General features: G+C 40.6%; 1 protein-coding gene and 1 long non-coding RNA gene across 3 annotated transcripts in view; both read left to right on the top strand.

Annotated features, from left to right (window-relative positions):
- Nucleotides 1-783: 783 nt before the first annotated feature.
- Nucleotides 784-16552, top strand: LOC114459667 (uncharacterized). 2 transcript variants are annotated; one of them, XR_003673445.1, is made up of 3 exons: nucleotides 784-843; nucleotides 8606-8716; nucleotides 16498-16552. It is a non-coding gene; the product is annotated as an uncharacterized LOC114459667 (long non-coding RNA). The 2 variants fall into 2 exon arrangements; XR_003673444.1 differs by lacking the exon at nucleotides 784-843 and adding an exon at nucleotides 8423-8471.
- A 351-nt stretch (nucleotides 16553-16903) lies between these two features.
- Nucleotides 16904-20745, top strand: part of LOC114459665 (protein NLRC3-like) — a 31427-nt gene continuing 27585 nt past the window's right edge. The window contains exon 1 of the mRNA XM_028441859.1: nucleotides 16904-16951. Coding sequence (XP_028297660.1) covers nucleotides 16915-16951 — 37 coding nt within the window. The 5' untranslated portion in view covers nucleotides 16904-16914. The remainder of the gene's footprint in view (nucleotides 16952-20745) is intronic.

Here is a 20745-nt window from a genome sequence, read left to right as displayed (position 1 = left end):
ACAGCCACTCTAACTGATCAAAGGCTTTCCAAAGCATCTAAAGCAAATCTGGTCCTTTAGAGCATCTATTTCTATTGTTTATTGTCATGTACACAGTAAGGAAATAAAGGGTATTTATTATTGTAATTGTTAATAATTGAATTTGAACTTTAGTAATTGAGAATATAATTGTAATTGACTTTCAGGGGACAATAATAATTGAAATTGAAAAAAATGGTGGTCACTGTAATTGTAATTCAGTCGTAAATAAACATGGATAATTGAAGATGTAATTGTAATTGAAAAAGACACACCTGTGTGTGTGTGTCTGTGTGTCTGTGTGTGTGTGTGTGTGTGTGTCTGTGTGTGTGTGTGTATGTGTGTGTGTGTGTGTGTGTGTGTGTGTGTGTCTGTGTGTGTGTGTGTGTGTGTGTGTGTGTATGTGTGTATGTGTGTGTGTGTGTGTGTGTGTCTGTGTGTCTGTGTGTCTGTGTGTGTGTGTGTGTGTGTGTGTGTCTGTGTGTCTGTGTGTGTGTGTGTCTGTGTGTCTGTGTGTGTGTGTGTGTGTGTGTGTGTGTGTGTCTGTGTGTCTGTGTGTGTGTGTGTGTGTGTCTGTGTGTCTGTGTGTGTGTGTGTGTGTGTGTGTGTGTCTGTGTGTCTGTGTGTGTGTGTGTGTGTGTGTCTGTGTGTCTGTGTGTGTGTGTGTGGGTGTGTGTCTGTGTGTGTGTGTGTGTGTGTCTGTGTGTCTGTGTGTGTGTGTGTGTGTGTGTGTGTGTGTGTGTGTGTGTGTGTGTGTGTGTGTGGGTGTGGGAGCAGCTTCAGGTTGGACTGGTTCTACATATTTTATCCAGTGAAGTAATGAAGGTGTGTTAGAGTCCCAGCACACACACACACACACACACACACACACACACACACACACACACACACACACACACACACACACACACACACACACACACACACACACACACACACACACACACACACAAAAGAACACAGACAATTAAATAAAAGTTAATTTAAATCAAGATCTTAGTGACAAGTTCAAAATATAAATGATTAATATTATTAGACTAAAGGCATTGCACTAATAGCTTTAGCCAAAATAAAAACAACAATAATTGAACCTAAACAGCTGCAGCTTGAAGACTTTAGTACAAACTGTTACTTTGATACAAAATAGAAACATTTAAAGTGGCTCTAGTGATAATTTAGCTCATCAAGTATTATTATTATTAATACTAAAATGTTTTACTATTGACATTCATATTTTGTGAAAACACCCAAAACCTACAGATTTACATTAAATAATAAAATATCAGTAATGAACACACATCAACATCAACTGTGACGTCACTATTTAAATTTGCATTAAAATACACAGTTATCTTAAAATGACGTTAATTTACAATGAAATAAATTAATAGACCACTGTTGCCATGCGATCAGCGTCTTTTTGTTAAGCTAGTTATTTATTTTATTTGTTTCTGTTTAGTGCTAGCTGCTAACAGCTAACGCTCTTGAAGTGTATCAAAGTATTTAACATCTTGATATTAAAAGGTTTTTACTCTTTTGAACAAAGATGAACTGTTTCTTATACATCACAGCAAAGAGCTTAGAGGCCTTCATTTTTGAGTCAGTGTACCACTGAGATATATTTAAACTTGGGGGTCAAACAACAAGCTCCCTGTTTCACTGATTGATAGGTTGTCTTTTTCTCATCTATTTCTAGAGCAAGGTGATTCCATATATGGTGATGAGATATGACCCTGTAGGATGACCTTTCTCTTGTCTATATAGTGTAACCCATGTGAACTAGAGGCCAACTTCCTGCCATGGTTTTATTGTGACGAGCCCGCCCTACACCTTTAAAGTCCCTGGCTCCTCCCCCTTCACTCTCTCACTGTGGCGTCTGCATGGTCGGCTTACTGATGGAAAATCACCACTGAAACACAACCTTCATAAGAAATACCTGGATGAACATCTTCTCCTATGAACTAGATATCTCTCCACTCACCGGTCAGGTTTTTATGTTAGTTCTGGATCACCTACCACTCTCGACCACTAGATGGCGAGCCACCACCCAACCACCGCTGCATCGCGGTAGGAATATTTGATCTTTTTGTTTCCTCGGACACTCGGACCTAATACTTGGAATATACCCTGGGGACCTTTTCTGTTTGTATTTTTTTCCCCCAATGCGAAAGAACTTTGCGAAACCCTTCGCTTTTGAACTTGGCGAAATCAAACAAACTGAACTGAACTCACCAAAGGAAATGAACCTTGAACTGAACTTTGACTACAAGTTTTGAAAGAAGAAAATATTGTCTTTGTTTTGTAATTGTATTTTGGTTGTTTGTTTATTGCCTATACCTGATCATTAATAACAACTAAATAATATATATCAATATAAATTGACTCCAAATATCTTTAATATATATAATAGCTTTAATATACATATACTAAAACGAAATCCTTGTGTCTGTGTCCAATTATTCACACACCTTGGCTCTACAGCCGAACCTATTTCTGTGGACCTTTTTCGCAGTCAGTTCCTGAGCCCTCGTGTGTTATTGATTTGTTGCAATAGACACTAGCTCATAGTATAGATCATACTTGGACTGCATTAAGAAATGTGGAATCATGAAAATAATTTAATTTGGCAAAATCATGTTAATTTGTGCACAACTCAAATTGTTTGAAGCTCATTCACAAAGCAATTATTTCCATATTTTCCAGCTTAAAGGATGTTTTTTGTTTTCATTCAAAGTTGAGGGTGTGAACAATGTGGGGACTTCTCTCATTGTAACACCATGATTGATCACATGATCAACCAAAGTGGTTCAGATCTCATCAGAGATTACAGTCCTTTGCAGTCCTCTTCCTCCTCCTCTTCCTCTCACTCCTCTGGCTCCGCCTCTGTTTCTAATGTTGGCATCCATTGGTCCAAAACATAAACACTCACCTGTTGTCCTTTTATGCTGAAGTTCTGATTGATAATTATAAACCTTTGTGACAAGTGTTTGGTCATGTGATCAGTCAGTGAGCATAGTAGAGGGGTGCATGAGTTCCATGTTGTGGTCATTGTGTCTCAAATAGCAGTATTTGTGTTTAACAACTGATAAAAACTGTAACTGTGATTGTCCCAAACATCCTGGTGGTGTAAAGCCTGATCTGAAGTGTGTTTTTAATGTGATTATTATTACTAGGACTACATTCAAATCTGAAAAGGCTCTGGAACAAAGACAGGTTTAGCTGTTGGTGTATTTAATTACAGTAACTGGTGATGCATCACAGCAGAATGAGGGTAAACTGGTTTCATTTGTTTTATACTGGGAAGGAATGAGGGTGTGGAGGAGTCCTCACCTCACACACACACACACACACACACACACACACACACACACACACACACACACACACACACACACACACACACACACACACACACACACACACGCACACACACACACACACACACACACACTCACACACACACACACACACACACACACACACACACAGTCACAGAGCAGACACACACACACAGTCATAGAGCAGACACACACACACACACTGATGAAGAACTGACCAACATCTGAAACAGGAAGGACAGCAGACCTCCAGGAACAAACTCTGCAGAGAAAAGGTTTGAGTCTGTGAGAGAGAGATACATTTATGTATTTATAGATATTATGTCCATGCATGTATATATATATATATACATATGTACATGTACTGTATGTATATATGTACTGTATGTACGGATGTACATGTGTGTCTATATGGATATATGTTTTTATTTTTTTGTCTTTACAAGTCATAGACATTATAATATAGTAAGTGTGTGACATTATAATAATTATAATAATGGTATTGTGCTATTAGAGTGTGAGGGGAGGAGCCAACAACAAGTTAATAATAGACTAATATGTGGGGGAAAGGCAGGGGCGTAACACCACATTTTGGGCCCTGGGTACAAACCATCTTGTTGGGCCCCTCCTGTAACTTTTAATATGTACACTTTTATTTCACCTGGAAACTAAACTAGTATTATTATATAAACTTTCTTTTTTCTTCACATTAACCCAGAAGTTCCCAACCTTTTTTGGGTCATGACCCCATTTTAATATCACAAATGTCCAGCGACCCCTGAGAATGTTTATGTATAGGATACAGTTATTTGATATTTATTGTGTGTGATGTGTATTTGAAATACAATAATTCAAAAAACTTTAAAAAAAAAAAAAAATAGATTTTGAATCAGTTTTTACTTACTTTTTAACCAATTACTAGACATTTAAACCCCATTTTAATTCCAGGCTGACCTCACATTGAGTCCTGACCCTAAGGTTGAAAAAAAACTGCAATAACCTAATGACTTCATATTCATTGTTTGTATTTTATAAATCTGTTCTACTATATTTTAATGGTTTATTGAATATTGTGTTTGTGACATACCTTTGCTAAAATTTAGGGGCCGGCTGGTATTTTTTTGTTATTTTTATTTCTTTTTTTTGGGGGGGGGGGGGGGGGTATAACTAACACAGACACAAAGCAAACGAGTACAAAGGTTAATAAAAGATACATATAGAATTATTAGACTCATGGGGACACTCTGGCTATACCTATTTAAGACTTGGTGGCAGCAAAATGTAGTATTCATAATATTTTTTTTTTTTTTTTTAATTTCCATTTAACTCATTCACTGCAGCCATTTTCAGAGCAGCCAACCTCATATTTCCAGGTGTTTTAGATGATTTTCACTGATCTTTCAAGACCCACAGAATACTTTGTAATATGACAATCTGATATATGAAATATTCTGAAAGATTAGACTCTACTTTCATAAGAAAAAAATTATTTTGTTTCTAGCTTGTTTCATTCTTCTGTAATCAGCAGTTGAATAGAGGAAAGTTTCACAAAAATCACCAGTTTGTGATTAAAAGCTGAGAAACACGGGTTTTTCTGAAAAAATCTATTGGTGACTTTGAAGCAATTTTTTTTTTTACTTTAGGGACACCTCAACATTGGTTTTCTTCTATAAAACTACAAAAACAACACTGAGACCAGGCTTTTGATGGCAAACTTATTATTATTTTGCTATCTGGGTCAGAATTGAATGGATTTATTACTGTATATTGGCATTCCTCCAAGTCTCGAGTGTGCGCTGCTGTGAGATGGTGGAAACTTCAGCATCAACTCTCGTAGCGCCATTTTCTGTCTCGTAAACTCGTTTCCTCTTCCTCTGAGCTCTGCTCATCACGGGTGATCTCTCATCCAAAGGTGCACTGCTGTCACCTACATGTCACCACTTGGTCACTACATCATGGTACAAGCTCAATATTCACAGGAGAGCTTTGTCACACTGTCTCCAAGCAACCCCAGCCGAAAAACACAATTTACGTCTATAGAGGTCTTTGGCAGTCAATGAGTTAAGATTTGATGTCCAAAATGAATGTTCCAGTATTTAAATGTGTGAGAGTGCACATAGTTAATTTCAAACTAAATAATATATTGTCTAAAAAAGATGTGAGTGTTTTAAATCTCTGAAGAACTGAATAAACAGTTGTTTTCCCTCATTTCACCTTCTCTCCCTTTCTTTGACTTTTTGTCCTGGTTTTCCTTTCTTGAGGAAAGACATGCTGCTTTCTATCTCCTGCTCCACGTCACATCCACAGTTCAGACTGTAGCAGCACATGTGGGTCGTACCATTAGCACTGTTTTAAAGGGGGTGGTAGCTAGGACCCCGATGCAGCATTAATAACTGTGTTTAGTGTAAAGCTGTGATTAACAACTAGTTTATTTTCACACAGGGCCCTTTCATTCACATATAAATAATCTAAAAATGTTTCAAATGCATCTTTGTACATATATATATATATATATACATATGAGGGCCCCCCTGCCTTGGGCCCTGGGTACTCAGTACCCTTTACCCCCTAGTCCGACGCCCCTAGATATAGGAATGATATTTCATTTCAAACATGAACACAACAGCAACATAATGAAACAAATAATGATAATAATAATAATTGTAATAAAAACATGAAAATAAATCAAACAAATCAAAGAGAACAAATGGTATAAAAATCCTGCTGGTGAAGCCTGTACATGTTCTAAAAGGAGTATGAGGAAGTATATAATTATATGATCCTACCACATGTAATATCTAGTACTATACAAATCATCTTCTTATAATATACACCTATTTACACTATAAATATACATATATACAGTATATACACATAACTCATTGATATATATCTATATAATTATACAATTTATGTGCTCAACTATACATTCATCTATCCACACATACACACGTACTGTATATACACACATGTTTACAATTTTATCCCTTTAACACTTTTGCTTTGGGAAGATAAACTTTATGTATTTATGTTTAAATTGCTTTAAATTCAGACATGTATATATAAACACACACACACACATATACGTACACATACACAATAGATTGAGAGAAGAGAGGGAAAACGAGAGAGAAAAAAGATAATTGAATACAAATTAATTAATTAATTAATTAATAAATAAATAAAATTAGCAATTAGCATGTGTTGACTGACATTATGCGTTATCAAATTCAAGTTTTTAGTTTGGTAGCCCTTCAAATACATTATATAAAAATAATATTCTTTACATAACATTATTTGATGTAAATTTAACTGTATAGCATTTTATAAACTATGCAGGGCCGTGCAGAATCCTTTGGAGGGGCAGGTGCTCAAAGTTAAAAGGGGGTACACGGAGAACTATTGATAATAGTAGTGTTAGTGTAATATTAATAATAATAATAATAATAATAAATATTCTGATAATATAAACAAAGATAAGGCAAGGCAAGGAAAGGCAAGGCAAATTTATTTGTATAGCGCATTTCATACTCAAGGCAACTCAACGTGCTTTACATGATAAAACATTCAATTGTTTAAAATCAATAAGAACATTTAAAATCATCAGTAAAATCAATTAAAATAAAAGCATGGACCAGTTTCTCCTGATCTTTCTGAGTCATTAAACCATTCACTCTGGAGATGTTCTTTAGGTGGTAGAAGATGTTTTTGTGATAGATTTGATCTGACTGCTGAATGTAAGATCTGAGTCAATCAGAACACCAAGGTTTTTGACTTGGTCTTTATCTTCTAAAGATACAGACTCAGATACTTGCTGACAGCAGTCCTCTTTCCCTTGTTACCAAAGACAATCACCTCCATCTTGTCATGATTTAGTTGAAGGAAGTTTTCACTCATCCAGCAGTTTACTTTTTCTAAACAGTCACACAACACCTCAATGGGACCATAGTCATCTGGGTTCAGTGATAGCGTAGTGCGTAGCTCTGATAATCAACCTTACAGTTCTGTAAAATTTGTCCTAAAGGAAGCATATAAAGGCTAAACAGAAGAGGTCCAAGAACAGAGCCCTGAGGAACCCCACAGGACATTGGTAATCTGTCAGATTCAAAGTTTCCAATGCTTACAAAATAACTTTGCTCCTCCAAGTAGAACTTAAACCATTGCATTACTTTAACATTTAGTCCAACCCATGTTTGCAATCTGTGTAACAAAATTGTATGATCTACAGTGTCAAATGCAGCACTTAGATCCAACAGAATGAGAACAGATACTTTTCCTGAATCAGTGTTCAACCTTATGTCATTGATCACTTTGATAAGAGCAGTTTCAGTGCTGTGATGAGAACAAAAACCTGACTGAAATTTATCAAATATTTTGTTGAATGTTAAGAATTGACTCAGTTGGTTGAAGACCACCTTCTCAATGATCTTGGCCATGAATGGAAGGTTCTGATTGGTCTATAGTTAGCCAGTATAGAGGCATCCAGTGTTCTCTTTTTTAACAGAGGTTTCACAGCAGCTACTTTCAGGGATTTTGGTACGGTGCCTGATTGGAATGAGCAGTTAATTATCTGACACAAATCAGTGACAATTGACTTTACAACAGTTTTAAAGAAGTTTGAGGGTATTGTGTCAAGGCAACACGTTGATGGATTCAGCTGCTGAACAGTCTCCTCTATTGTTTTTGGGTTCACTGTAATAAACTCTAACATTGTAATTGACTCATCCCTCAGTGGTTGAAGCTGTTCAAGCTTTTTGTGATTTTGCTGGTTTGTTCTGATGTTTGACCTTATTGATTGTAATGATTAAATGACAACATTTAAAGTGTTGCTAAGCAACAGAGGCAATAATCATAATAACCAGAATCATAAACAATGACAACAAGGGAGATTGTGAGATAAAAATAATAAAATGAATGGTTGTAAATGTATCAATATGAGCTTGTGTGAAGTTCAGTGGATAGTAAAGGATGTGGTTGGTGTGTGTGTGTGTGTGTGTGTGTGTGTGTGTGTGTGTGTGTGTGTGTATGTGTGTGTGTGTGTGTGTGTAGGTGTGTCTCTGCTATGGATCAGGACACGGTGAAAGAACAACATGAGATCCAGACTGAAGATCAGAGGTGAGACCACGTCAGAGCTCAGCACTCACACCTCTGTACATTAGTGTTACACTGTGTGTGTGTGTGTGTGTGTGTGTGTGTGTGTGTGTGTGTGTGTGTGGGTGTGCGTGTGCGTGTGCGTGTGTGTGTTCAAGGACCAGGAAGCAGCTCACATCTGGACCTGGACCCAGCTGTGTGTCCTTTAGAAGTGACCAGTCCATGGCTGAACCCATTTACTTCAAAGGTGGTCCATCTACTGACCCACAGTGAGTCCACATAAAGAAGGTTGCTGGTTGTCTTCCTGATGGTCCAGGGGCCTCATTTATTGATCCGTTCATAGAACTGGTTCTAAATACGGTCAGACCAATGAAATGTAGAATGTGCACCAGTACAAAAAGAATCAGTATTTATGAAGCGTGTGGACAGAGGTCGTACACACAGCAGTGTTGATTCATCTCTCAGTCCATGTGGACTAAAGTGTCAATCACTTTTCTTTGTTTTCACACTAAATACAGTCACCAACTATTTCCTCAGTCACTAGTTATTATTATTAATAATTATACATTATTATAATTAGTTCACCACCTGATAAACACTAAACTTTTACAGCCCATTTTTCAAACACTAACACACTTTAGGACCAATGCTTGTTAACAATATAAAATAAAGTGTATTAATCTCTGATCAATGAATGGATCATATACTGTGTGGTAAACAGAGGAGATAAACACGTATATTTATATAAACATATTATTACTGATGGTTTAAACACATGGAGACTGTGATCATCTCAATAAAAAGTACAGGATACTTTACAGTTTTTTATTGCTAACAATCAGAATCAGAATCAGAATCAGAATCATCTTTATTCGCCAAGTGTATGTTGTACACACGAGGAATTTGACTCGGTCAACTGTGCTCTCTCCAATAGTGAAAACAAAAAATTTTCAACAATAAACAATCAGCTAGAAAAGATGAAAATAAGTATAAACATAAGTATAAATATAAACAGTAGTTAGACTAGAATGTGCAAATAACAAGATGATAATAATAATAATAATAATAATAATAATAATAATAATAATAATAATAATAATAATAGTATAAAAAAATAATTAAATAGATACAAAATAAGAATAAAAAAATAAGATAAAAGAAGGAAAATAATAGAAAAGAAAGATAATAATAAAATATAATAATAATAAAAGGAAAATAGTGCAGTAGAGCATTGATAAGTAGTGCAGTAGAACATTTAAATTAAAGGTATGTACATGAACATTCTCAGTGTCAGATTGATCCAAGGTTGTTATGTTTGGTTCCAGGGTTTTTTCACAGAAGCAGGACTGACACTCTTTGACTGTTTAGTGTTGATCAGAGTGACAGCCTGGGGGAAGAAACTGTTTTTATGGCGGGTTGTTTTGGCGTACAGTGATCTGTAGCGTCTGCCAGAGGGGAGGAGTTTAAACAGATTGTGTGCAGGGTGGGAGGGGTCTGCAGTGATGCTACCTGCCCGTTTCCTGACCCTGGACAGGTATAAGTCTTGGATGGAGGGCAGATCAACACCAATGATCTTTTCTGCAGTCCTGACTATCCTTTGTAGTCTGTGTCTGTCTAGTTTGGTTGAAGATCCAAACCAGACAGTGATGGAGGTGCACAGAACAGACTGAATGATGGAGGTGTAGAACATGATCAGCAGCTCCTGGGGCAGGTGGAAAGGGAAGTCACATGATCTAAACTCTAACACATGTCCATCTGTCCAAAGCACAAATGTTGTTAATTACTGTAAATGACTGATTTAGTCTTTATTACATCATATACAATCATTTAGAACCATCAAAGATCTTATTTTATAATCAAACCTGACATAAATCATTCAAAGTTAAAGATCAGATGTATTTAATGTAATGTTCTTTGTTGTTAGTATTGTGTAGTTCAGTGTGTGTTTCCATGGTAACACTATGTGTTAGTGTTGTGGTTCAATGAGCTTCTGTTGAGACGTGTATGAAGTGTTTAGTTGATGATGAGATTAACTGTTGATCTGAGATCATGATGGACATGTGATAGAGTTTAGATCATGTGACTTCACTTTGCACCAATGATTGTTAGCAACAAGACACGCCTCCAATTAACCATATATGGTATGCACGTGTGTGTGTGTGTGAGGGTGTGTTAGAGTCCCAGCATGTGACCAAACAAATGGTAAAAACTATTCATGTTGGTGGTTAAAGATTTATTTTGACAGTCTTCAGATAAACAAAGCAGAACAAACAAAACTCAATTGTGTAATTCTTCAGCTGAAAGTGTGTAGGTTGAAGCAAAGCTTATATACACAGTACCTACCCTATCACAATAAAAGTAAACATTCCTATGATGAACAGCCATCCACGTTATGCTGTGTTGGGTGTGTGCAGAGGAAAGGGTGGAGACAGAGTTGTTGAGACTCTGTAACTCCACACTGAGGATCCCACGGACCTGCAAGACAAAAGCCAGAAAGAGTACAGGAGCAAACACACAAGGGAAGAAGCAGACATAGAGGGAGTGTTTGAGAGATGAATGGGACCCTCTCCGGTCCCTCTCTAACCTAAATGACATCTCTCTTAACGCCCTCTCCAACCTCTCTCCAACCGAGCATGCCAGACCCCCACCGGCAGTCTATGCCTATTGCATCTTAACTATGAGCTATGAGCTGGTTCCTAACTAATAGCTTTACCAAAGAGGAATGTTTTGAGCCTAACCTTAAAGGTAGAGAGGGTGTCTGCCCCCCGAACCGTGGTTGGTAGATGGTTCCAGAGAAGTGGGGCCTGATAACTGAAAGCTCTTCCTCCTATACTACTTTTAGAGACAAATGGAACGAGTAGTCCAGCATTTTGAGAGCGTAGTGTTCTGGGGGGATTGTATGGCACTACAAGCTCCTTGAGATAGACTGGTGCCTGTCCATTTAGGGCTTTATAAGTGAGAAGAAGAATCTTGAATTCTATTCTATATTTTATGGGAAGCCAATGCAGAGAGGCTAATACAGGAGTAATGTGATCTCTTCTCCTAGTTTTAGTCAGTACACGTGCTGCAGCATTTTGAATCAGCTGAAGTGTCTTAAGCGACTTGTTCGGGCAGCCTGCTAAAAGAGAATTACAATAATCCAGTCTAGAGGTAACAAAAGCATGGACTAGCTTTTCGGCGTCGCTCTGAGACAGGATAGATCTGATTTTAGCAATGTTACGGAGATGAAAGAAGGCAGTTCTTGAAGTTTGTTTTATGTGAGAGTTGAAGGATAAATCCTGATCAAATAGAACCCCAAGGTTTCTAACAGTTGTGCTTCGTGCCAGAGTAATGCCATCTAGGGCAGTTAGGCTAGCATAGGTTTCTCTAAGGTGTCGTGGGCCCAGTACAATGACCTCAGTCTTGTCTGAGTTAAGAAGAAGAAAATTTTGGTCCATCCAGGCCCTAATGTCCTTTAGACAGGCCTCAAGTTTAGATAGCTGATTTGTCTCACCTGGCTTCATTGATACATACAGTTGGGTATCATCAGCATAGCAGTGAAAGTTAACAGAGTATTTTCTCATAGCATTACCAAGGGGGATCATATAGATACAGAAGAGGATTGGACCTAGCACAGAGCCCTGAGGAACCCCGTAGCTTACTTTAGTGTACACAGAAGACTTATTATTCACGTGTACAAACTGGTACCTATCAGATAGGTAGGACTTAAACCAGTTTAGGGCAGTCCTTGTGATTCCAAGTAATTTCTCTAATCTCTCTAGTAGAATATAGTGATCTATAGTGTCAAAAGCTGCACTAAGATCTAATAAAACCAGCACTGAGAGTCGTCCTTCATCTGAAGCCCAGAGTAGATCATTAGTTACTTTAACTAAAGCTGTCTCTGTGCTGTGTTGAGCTCTAAAACCTGACTGGAAGTCCTCGAACAGGCTGTTGTTTTGAAGAAATTCACAGAGCTGAGCCGCCACAACTTTCTCAAGAATCTTTGAAATAAAAGGAAGATTAGATATAGGCCTGTAGTTTGCTAAAGTGCTGGAATCAAGAGTAGGTTTTTTGAGAAGGGGTTTGATTACAGCTACTTTAAAGGACTGTGGCACGTAGCCTATTGATAGGGATATATTTATTGTCTCCAACAAAGATGGGCAGACTAGGGGATTAACTTCTTTAAACAGCTTAGTTGGGATCGGATCTGAAAGGCAGGTCGATGGTTTGGAGGATGAAATAATAGAGTTAAGTTCCTGAAGTCCTATATGTGTGAAACAGTTTAGGTTAGGCCTATTTACATTTAATGGTACAGCAGGCCCAGGTGAAGGCAGGGAGTGGCTAATTTTATCTTTAATCTTATGAATTTTATTGTTAAAAAATGTCATAAAGTCCTCACAGCTGAGGGCTAGAGGAATCATGGGCTCAATAGAGCTCTGACTTTGTGTTAGCCTGGCTACAGTGCTGAAAAGGTACCTCGGATTATTTTTATTTTCTTCAATTAGTGAGGAATAGTATGTAGATCGACTATGCCGTAAGGCTGTCATGTATTTACTATGGTTTTCTTGCCAGAGTTTTCGTGACTCCTCTGTTTTATTAGAGCGCCACATTCTCTCTAATTTACGGGTTGTTTGTTTGAGTGTGTGAGTTTCAGAGCTAAACCACGGAGCTTTCCTCTGACGTTTAATAGTTTTTTCCCTCAATGGGGCAATTGAGTCCAAGGTGGATTTTAGTAGACTAGCAGAGCTATCGACAAGCAGATCCAGTTGAGAGGGGTTATAATTAATATCATAGTTATTTATTGGATGGTGCACTGAGTTTAAGGCAGCAGGAATGGCCTCTTTAAATTTAGCCACAGCACTATTGGACAGAATTCTACTCGTAACTATTTTATTGCACAGTGCGATATCCTCTAGGATAATGTTAAAAGATATTAAAAAGTGATCTGATAGCAGAGGATTTTCAGGGTAGACTTTTAGTTCATTAATATCAAGGCCATATGTTAGAACAAGATCAAGAGTATGATTTAAACGATGAGTAGCTTCATTAATAGTTTGAAAAAAGCCAACTGAGTCTATTAGGGACATTAAGGCTGAGCTCAGGCTATCACTATCTTTGTCCACATGGATATTAAAATCTCCTACTATCAGTATTTTATCAGAACTGAGGACTAAGTTTGATATAAACTCAGAGAATTCTGATAGAAATTCAGAATAAGGGCCTGGAGGACGGTAAATTATCACAAATAAGACTGGCTGGCAGGTTTTTGATTCAGTATGAGATAAATTTAGAACCAGGCTTTCAAAGGAAGTGTAACTGGCCTTTGGTTTAGGATAGATTAGGAGAGAGGAATGATAAATAGCTGCTACACCACCTCCACGGCCTATGTCTCGTGGCATATGAGTATTTAAATGACTGGGAGGAGTGGCTTCATTTAAACTAACATATTCATCTTGATACAGCCATGTTTCAGTTAAACAGAATAAATCAAAGTTATTTTCTGAGATAAGGTCATTTACTAGTAGAGATTTGGATCTCAGTGATCTAATATTTAATAGAGCACATCTAATGGTTTTATGTTTTGGTGTTTCTAGATTTGAGATTTTAATTTTTTTCAGATTTTTATAATTGATAGCTCTTTTATTTGATTTTATGTTAAAATAATTGTGAAATTTGGGTCGGGGAACAGACACCGTCTCCATAAAATAATATTCATCACCATCACAACAGTTGTCATGGCGATGAACACAGCTATCATAATAGCAATGGGAGGGAAACTGTCCTAAGGCAAGCGCAGAGGGGCGTGGAGGACTCCCCCTCTGTAACATGGTCTCATTCATGAGATGTCATAACAGTGACTGTGCCATGTTTTCTGATAGTAGAGATGCTCCCTCCAAAGTAGGATGGATTCCATCTCTTCCTACCAGGTTCGGTTTTCCCCAGAAGGATCTCCAATTATCAATGAAGCCCACCTCGTTTTCTGGACACCACCTCGATAGCCAGCGGTTAAATGATGACATGCGGCTATACATGTCATCACTGGTCAGATATCTAAGCTTCTCTTCATGTCTAAAATCATAGAGAAAATGTTTGCTAAGCAGCTAACCTCATACATGGAACAGCATGATATTTATGATAAATATCAATCTTGTTTTAGATCAATCCACTGAAACTGATCTTCTGAAAGTTTCTAGTGACGTGATGATGGCCGCTGACTCTGGTCGTTACACAGTTTTAGTTTGACTTGATCTGATGCTGCCTTTGATACAGTAGATTATAGTATACTGGTTGATCCACTCAAATCTGAGATGGGTTTTCTGGTACTGTTCTCCAGTGTTTTATCTCATACATTAATGGAAGAACCTTTAATGTTGCTTTTAATGATGTTATGTCTAATATGTCCAACCTGTCATGTGGAGTAGCCCAGGGCTCTGTTCTGGGGCCTGTTTTGTTTTTATTGTATCTGATGCCTCTTGGTCGGTTGATCCATGGTTTTAAAAATGTGTCTTATCATTTTTATGCTGACGATATCCAGTTGTACTGCTCCTTTAATGACTCAGCGTTTCACTTTTTATCAGAGTTCTTAGACTGTATATCCTGTATCAAAAACTGGCTGTCATCAAATTATCTCCAGATAAACTCAAACAAAACAGAAACTCTGATCATTGCTCCTGATAAAAACATCCTCTAATTAAAAACTCTCTTGGTGATCTGGGCTCATCTGTTAAAACCAGCCTCAGAAACCTTGGGGTTGTTTTTGATCAGTCCATGTCTTTGGAGGGACATTGTCGTCAATTGAATAAAAACTGTTACCACCTGAGAAATATCTCTAAAGTGAGGCATCTATTATCAAAATCAGATCTGGAACTGGTCATACACGCATTTATATCATCTCGTATTGACTACTGTAATTCTGTTTTTACTTGTTTTAATAAGTCGACCCTAAACAGACTCCAGATTGTTCAGAACGCTGCTGTCAGACTTTTAACTGGTGCTTCTAGAACATCCCACATCACCCCCATTCTTGCTACTCTGCACTGGCTTCCAGTTAAGTTTCGCATAGAATATAAAATATGAGTTCTCACGTTCCGAGCGCATTACATGGTCAGGCCCCTAAATATATCTCAGACTTGTTGTGCCCCTACTCATCAGGGCGATGCCTTCGGTCTTCAGGTCAGGGTCTCCTAAAGACCCCAAAAACTAAATTTAAAACCAGAGGAGACCTGGTGTTCCAGGCTGTAGCTCCCAGACTCTGGAATAACCTGCACCAGTCTCTCAAGGAGCTCAATTGTGTGGTCACTTTTAAAAAACTGCTGAAGACTACACTTTACAGTAAAGCTTTTAGTTACTGGATTTTAATTTTTATTTATCCTTTAATGTTGCTGTTCTTATGATATTTATGCACTCTTGTTTTATTATTCTATTGTTTTGCACTTGTACTTTTACCACAACTCTGTACAGCACTTTGTGATTTTATCTGCAAAAAGCGCTTCATAAATAATCTACGTAACTTAAACTTAAACCCAGCTGTGTGTCATTTAGAAGTAACAAGTCCATGGGCAAATCCTTTGACTTCAAAGTAGGTCCATCTACTGACCCAAGGTGCATCAACATCAAGAAGGTTTGTTTTCTTCCTGATGGTCCAGGTTCTTCACACTCCACACTGATAAAAGACCAGTAAACATGACTCAGCACTTTTGATGGACTATGTTTGTTATTGAAGTGGTGTTGATGTAAATCTCAGCAAACAGTGGAAGGTGAAAGAGAAAAGGCTTTGTAGGAATGGTCTCCAGTCTGTAGGTGAGTCTTAGGCAGCGTGTGATCTTCAGATTTGTGAAGGACTGAAGCCAAATAAAGCCTCAGTCCAACAGACTTGTTCTCCTGTTCAGTGGAAACATGCTGAGATGTTCCACACGTGAGCTGACCTCCAAAGGCTGCTCCACACTCACTGCACTGTGGCTCTGCAGGACATCACCCACTGTTACTGATGTTCACATGATGTTAGCAGAGCTTCCTGTGCTTTCCTCCAGCTGCTCCTCAGCATGTCTGAGTGTCTGTGTCTTCTCCACAGCAGCTTGGAGGGTGTGGATGGTTCCTCTGGAGCTGATCCTGACTCCATCTTTACGGTGTGTACGTCTACAAAGACACTAAACCTGTGTCAGCCTGTGATCAAACCACTATGCACACACACACACACACACACACACACACACACACACACACACACACACACACACACACACACACACACACACACACACACACAGATGATTGGAGAAGGCCTTCACTCATCACCTTTAATGTGCTTGTGTTCCAGCTGCTGGAGGACAACATCATCAGCTTTGTTAAAGCTGAACTCAAACACATGCAGAAGATTGTAGATGGAGATGATCCAGAGTGCTCAGAGAGTCAGATGGAGGGTGAAGATGAGGAGCAGAGGAGGAGCAGGGAGGCCTTTCTGAACATCACAGTGTATTTCCTGAAGAGGATGAAGCAGGAGGAGCTGGCTGAGCATCTGCAGAGCAGTAAGAGCATGTGAACATCTTCACTGTGAGGAACATCACATGAAGGACACAAAGCTGGCTTTTCTTTTTCAAAGCACAATTCAATCACTCTGTTGTGATACACACAGTGTGTATAATGTTTTGGACCCGGAGGCACGACACAGACAGAGTTAACAGTGAACAAGTGTTTTAATTTACAAGTGATCTTCAGTGAGCGGTGAGGTGAGTGGAGATCCCCGTCACAATCCTGAAGTCCCAAAACATGTGAGGTGAGTGTGGAGCAGAAGAGTAGCAGGCAGGCAGGAGGTGAGTATCGCTGAATGCTGGAGAATAAGGAGACACGAGGAGGTGAGAACAAAGACCATGGGGAAGAATACTTTCACTGAGAGCCAAGATCTGAGAGTTTGATACAACAGGGGTAGATAATAATCCGGCACTGAGTGGAGGTAGAGTCTGGTCTTTATGCACTGGAGGTTGATGAGCTGATGAGGAGAACCTGGCTGCCACACCTGCCGCTGATTGCAGGAAACCACAGAGGAGGACACATTGGAGGAGCAGACAAAAACAAACGCACACAAGTGGGAGGGCACTGCACAGAACTAACCATAACAGTACCCCCCCCCCCCAACGACCGCCTCCAGGCGGTCCACCAGGCTCACCCGGAGTAGCACGGTAAAAGTCCTAGATAAGGGACGCATCCAAAATGAGGGCCCTGGAGATCCAACACCTCTCCTCAGGGCCGTACCCCACCTAGTCCACCTAAAACTGGAAGCCACGCCCCCTGCAACGAACACCCATAATCTTCCTCACTGTAAAGGCAGGATGGCCGTCGATGTGCCAGGGGGGCGACGGCAGGAGGGCTCAAGTCACAGGAGGACACCGGCTTGAGTTGGGACACATGGAACGTGGGATGAATCCTGAGGGCAGGAGGAAGTCTGAGACGGACAGCAGAGGGGTTAATGACCTCTAAAATCTCATACGGGACAATAAACCAAGGAGCCAGCTTTCTGGAAGCCACATTCAGTGGAATGTCTTTTGAGCTCAACCAAACCTTCTGCCCTGGGATGTAGGCAGGTGCAGGAACTCTGCGGCGGTCCGCCAGTCTCTGGTTGCGCTCTCTGGTCCTCAAAAGAGCCGCCCGAGCCGCATTCCAGACCCTACGGATCCGCCGAAGGTGAGCTTGCACAGAGGGAATGGGGCACTTAACCCAAGGAACATTGGAAAGGTGCCATACCTGTGGCCGAGGATGTGAGGGAGTTGTGGGCGTACTCCACCCATGCCAGGTGTTGGCTCCATGAAGTTGGTTTCCGGGCACAGACACATCGGAGGGCCTCCTCCAGATCCTGGTTGGTTCTCTCCGTCTGACCGTTAGTTTGGGGGTGGTAACCTGTCGACAAACTCACAGTTGCCCCCAGTGCCCGACAAAACGCTTTCCAGACCTGAGAAGTGAACTGTGGTCCCCGATCAGAAACAATATCCAAAGGAATCCCATGCAGACGGAAAACGTGTACAGTCAACAGTTCAGCAGTCTCTGTGGCCGATGGCAGTTTAGGTAGTGCAACAAAATGGGCAGCCTTAGAGAAACGATCAACAAAGGTGAGTACGACAGTTTTACCTTCAGAGGGAGGCAAGCCTGTTATGAAATCCAGAGCAATGTGAGACCATGGACGGCCAGGCACTGGGAGCGGACGGAGGAGCCCCACAGGGGGGCGGTGAGAGGCTTTACCACAGGAACATACTGTGCAGGCTAGCACAAACTCTTTGACGTCCGAACTCATAGTAGGCCACCAGAAGTGCCTCTTAAGCAGGTCCAAGGTTCGAGACACCCCTGGATGGCAGGCAAACCTCGATGAGTGACCCCACTGGGGAACCTGGGAATGGACAGATTCTGGTACAAAGAGACAGTTAGGAGGACCCCCACCTGGATTGGGGTGTGTATCTTGAGCTGATCTCACCACCGACTCAATCTCCCAGGTGACAGCAGCCACCAGGCACGACGAAGGGAGAATAGTGTCAGGGTGGCTAGGGGTCCCATTACCAGCGGCAAACTGTCTAGACAGAGTGTCCGGTTTAATGTTCTTGCTACCTGGTCTGTAGGTGACCGTGAACTGGAAGCGGGTAAAAAACAAAGCCCACCGGGCTTGTCTCGAGTTTAGTCTTTTTGCAGTCTGAATGTAAGATAGGTTCTTATGATCCGACCAAACCACAAATGGTGTCTCGACTCCCTCCAACCAGTGCCGCCATTCCTCCAGAGCTAACTTAACTGCCAGTCGTTCCCGATTACCGACGTCATAGTTACCTTCTGCTGTGGACAGTTTGCGGGAGAAGAAGGCACATGGATGTAGTTTATGGTCCCCTGGTGATCTTTGGGACAAGACCGCGCCCACCCCTACGTCTGATGCATCCACCTCCACAATAAATTGGCACTTGGGATCGGGTTGAATGAGGATGGGTGCCGACAAGAACCTCTCCTTGAGGCCCAGAAAAGCCTCCTCGGCCGCTGGAGACCAAGCAAAGGGAATGGAGAGTGAGGTAAGTCTAGTGAGGGGTGCTACAACCTGACTGTAGTTCCTGATGAAACGTCGGTAAAAGTTGGCGAATCCTAGGAACCGTTGTAGCTGTTTGCGAGAAGTCGGTGTGTTCCATTCCATGACAGCCTTGATTTTCGCCGGATCAGTCTTCACCTGCCCGCTTTCTAGAATGTATCCCAAAAAAGACACAGAAGATGAGTGGAATTCACATTTCTCCGCCTTCACAAACAGTTTGTTCTCCAGTAGTCTCTGTAGAACCTTGCGGACATGGACAATGTGTTCCTCGAGACTGTGCGAGAAAATCAGGATGTCATCCAAATACACAAAGACTAACTGATTCAACAGATCCCTGAGAACATCATTCACCAAAGCCTGGAAAATGGCTGGAGCATTGGTTAACCCAAATGGCATGACCAGGTACTCGAAATGTCCGAGTGGTGTTTTAAAGGCAGTTTTCCATTCGTCCCCCTCCCGAATGCGAACAAGGTGGTAGGCGTTACGAAGATCCAGTTTGGTGAACGCTGTTGCCCCATGGAGGGGTTCAAAGGCAGAACTGATGAGTGGTAACGGATACTTGTTCTTGACGGTTATTTGGTTAAGGCCCCTGTAATCGATGCATGGTCTTAACGATTTGTCCTTCTTGCCAACAAAGAAAAAACCCGCACCGAGTGGAGACGACGAAGGTCATATAATGCCCGAGTTAAGAGACTCTGTGATGTAAGTCTCCATAGCCTGACGTTCAGGTGCCGATATGTTTAACAGCCGACTCGTAGGCAGAGGGGCACCAGGCAGCAAATCAATGGCACAATCATACGGCCGATGCGAAGGAAGGGAGAGAGCCCTTTGTTTGTTAAAGACCTCTCGAAGGTCATGGTAAACGGAGGGAGCCGATTAAATGTCCAGAGGAACCGAAGGGAGCCGACACGAAGGTGGTTTACATGAGGGGGACGCTGAGGTGAGGAATTTGGCGTGACAGTAATTGCTCCAACTGATTATTTTACCCGCGGCCCAATCAATGAGGGGGTTATGAAGTTGGAGCCAGGGAAGACCCAACACGACGGGTGCATGAGATGACGGCATGACAAGAAAGGCTAACCGTTCACGATGATTACCTGCTAAGAGTACTGATAGTGTCGTTGTCTCGCACTCGACACGAGCGAGCCGTTGACCATTTAAGGCATCAACAAGGAGGGGCTGAGAAATAGGCAGGGTCTTGATGCGAGCTCGCCTAGCTAACTCACTATCTAAAAAATTAGAATCTGCTCCTGAATCCACAAGGGCTAG

This window comes from Gouania willdenowi, unplaced genomic scaffold (assembly GCF_900634775.1).
Source record: "Gouania willdenowi unplaced genomic scaffold, fGouWil2.1 scaffold_333_arrow_ctg1, whole genome shotgun sequence".
Classification (NCBI taxonomy): Eukaryota; Metazoa; Chordata; class Actinopteri; order Blenniiformes; family Gobiesocidae; genus Gouania; species Gouania willdenowi.
The sequence above is the reverse complement of the archived record's forward strand: the minus strand, read 5'-3'. Positions and strand labels throughout refer to the sequence as shown.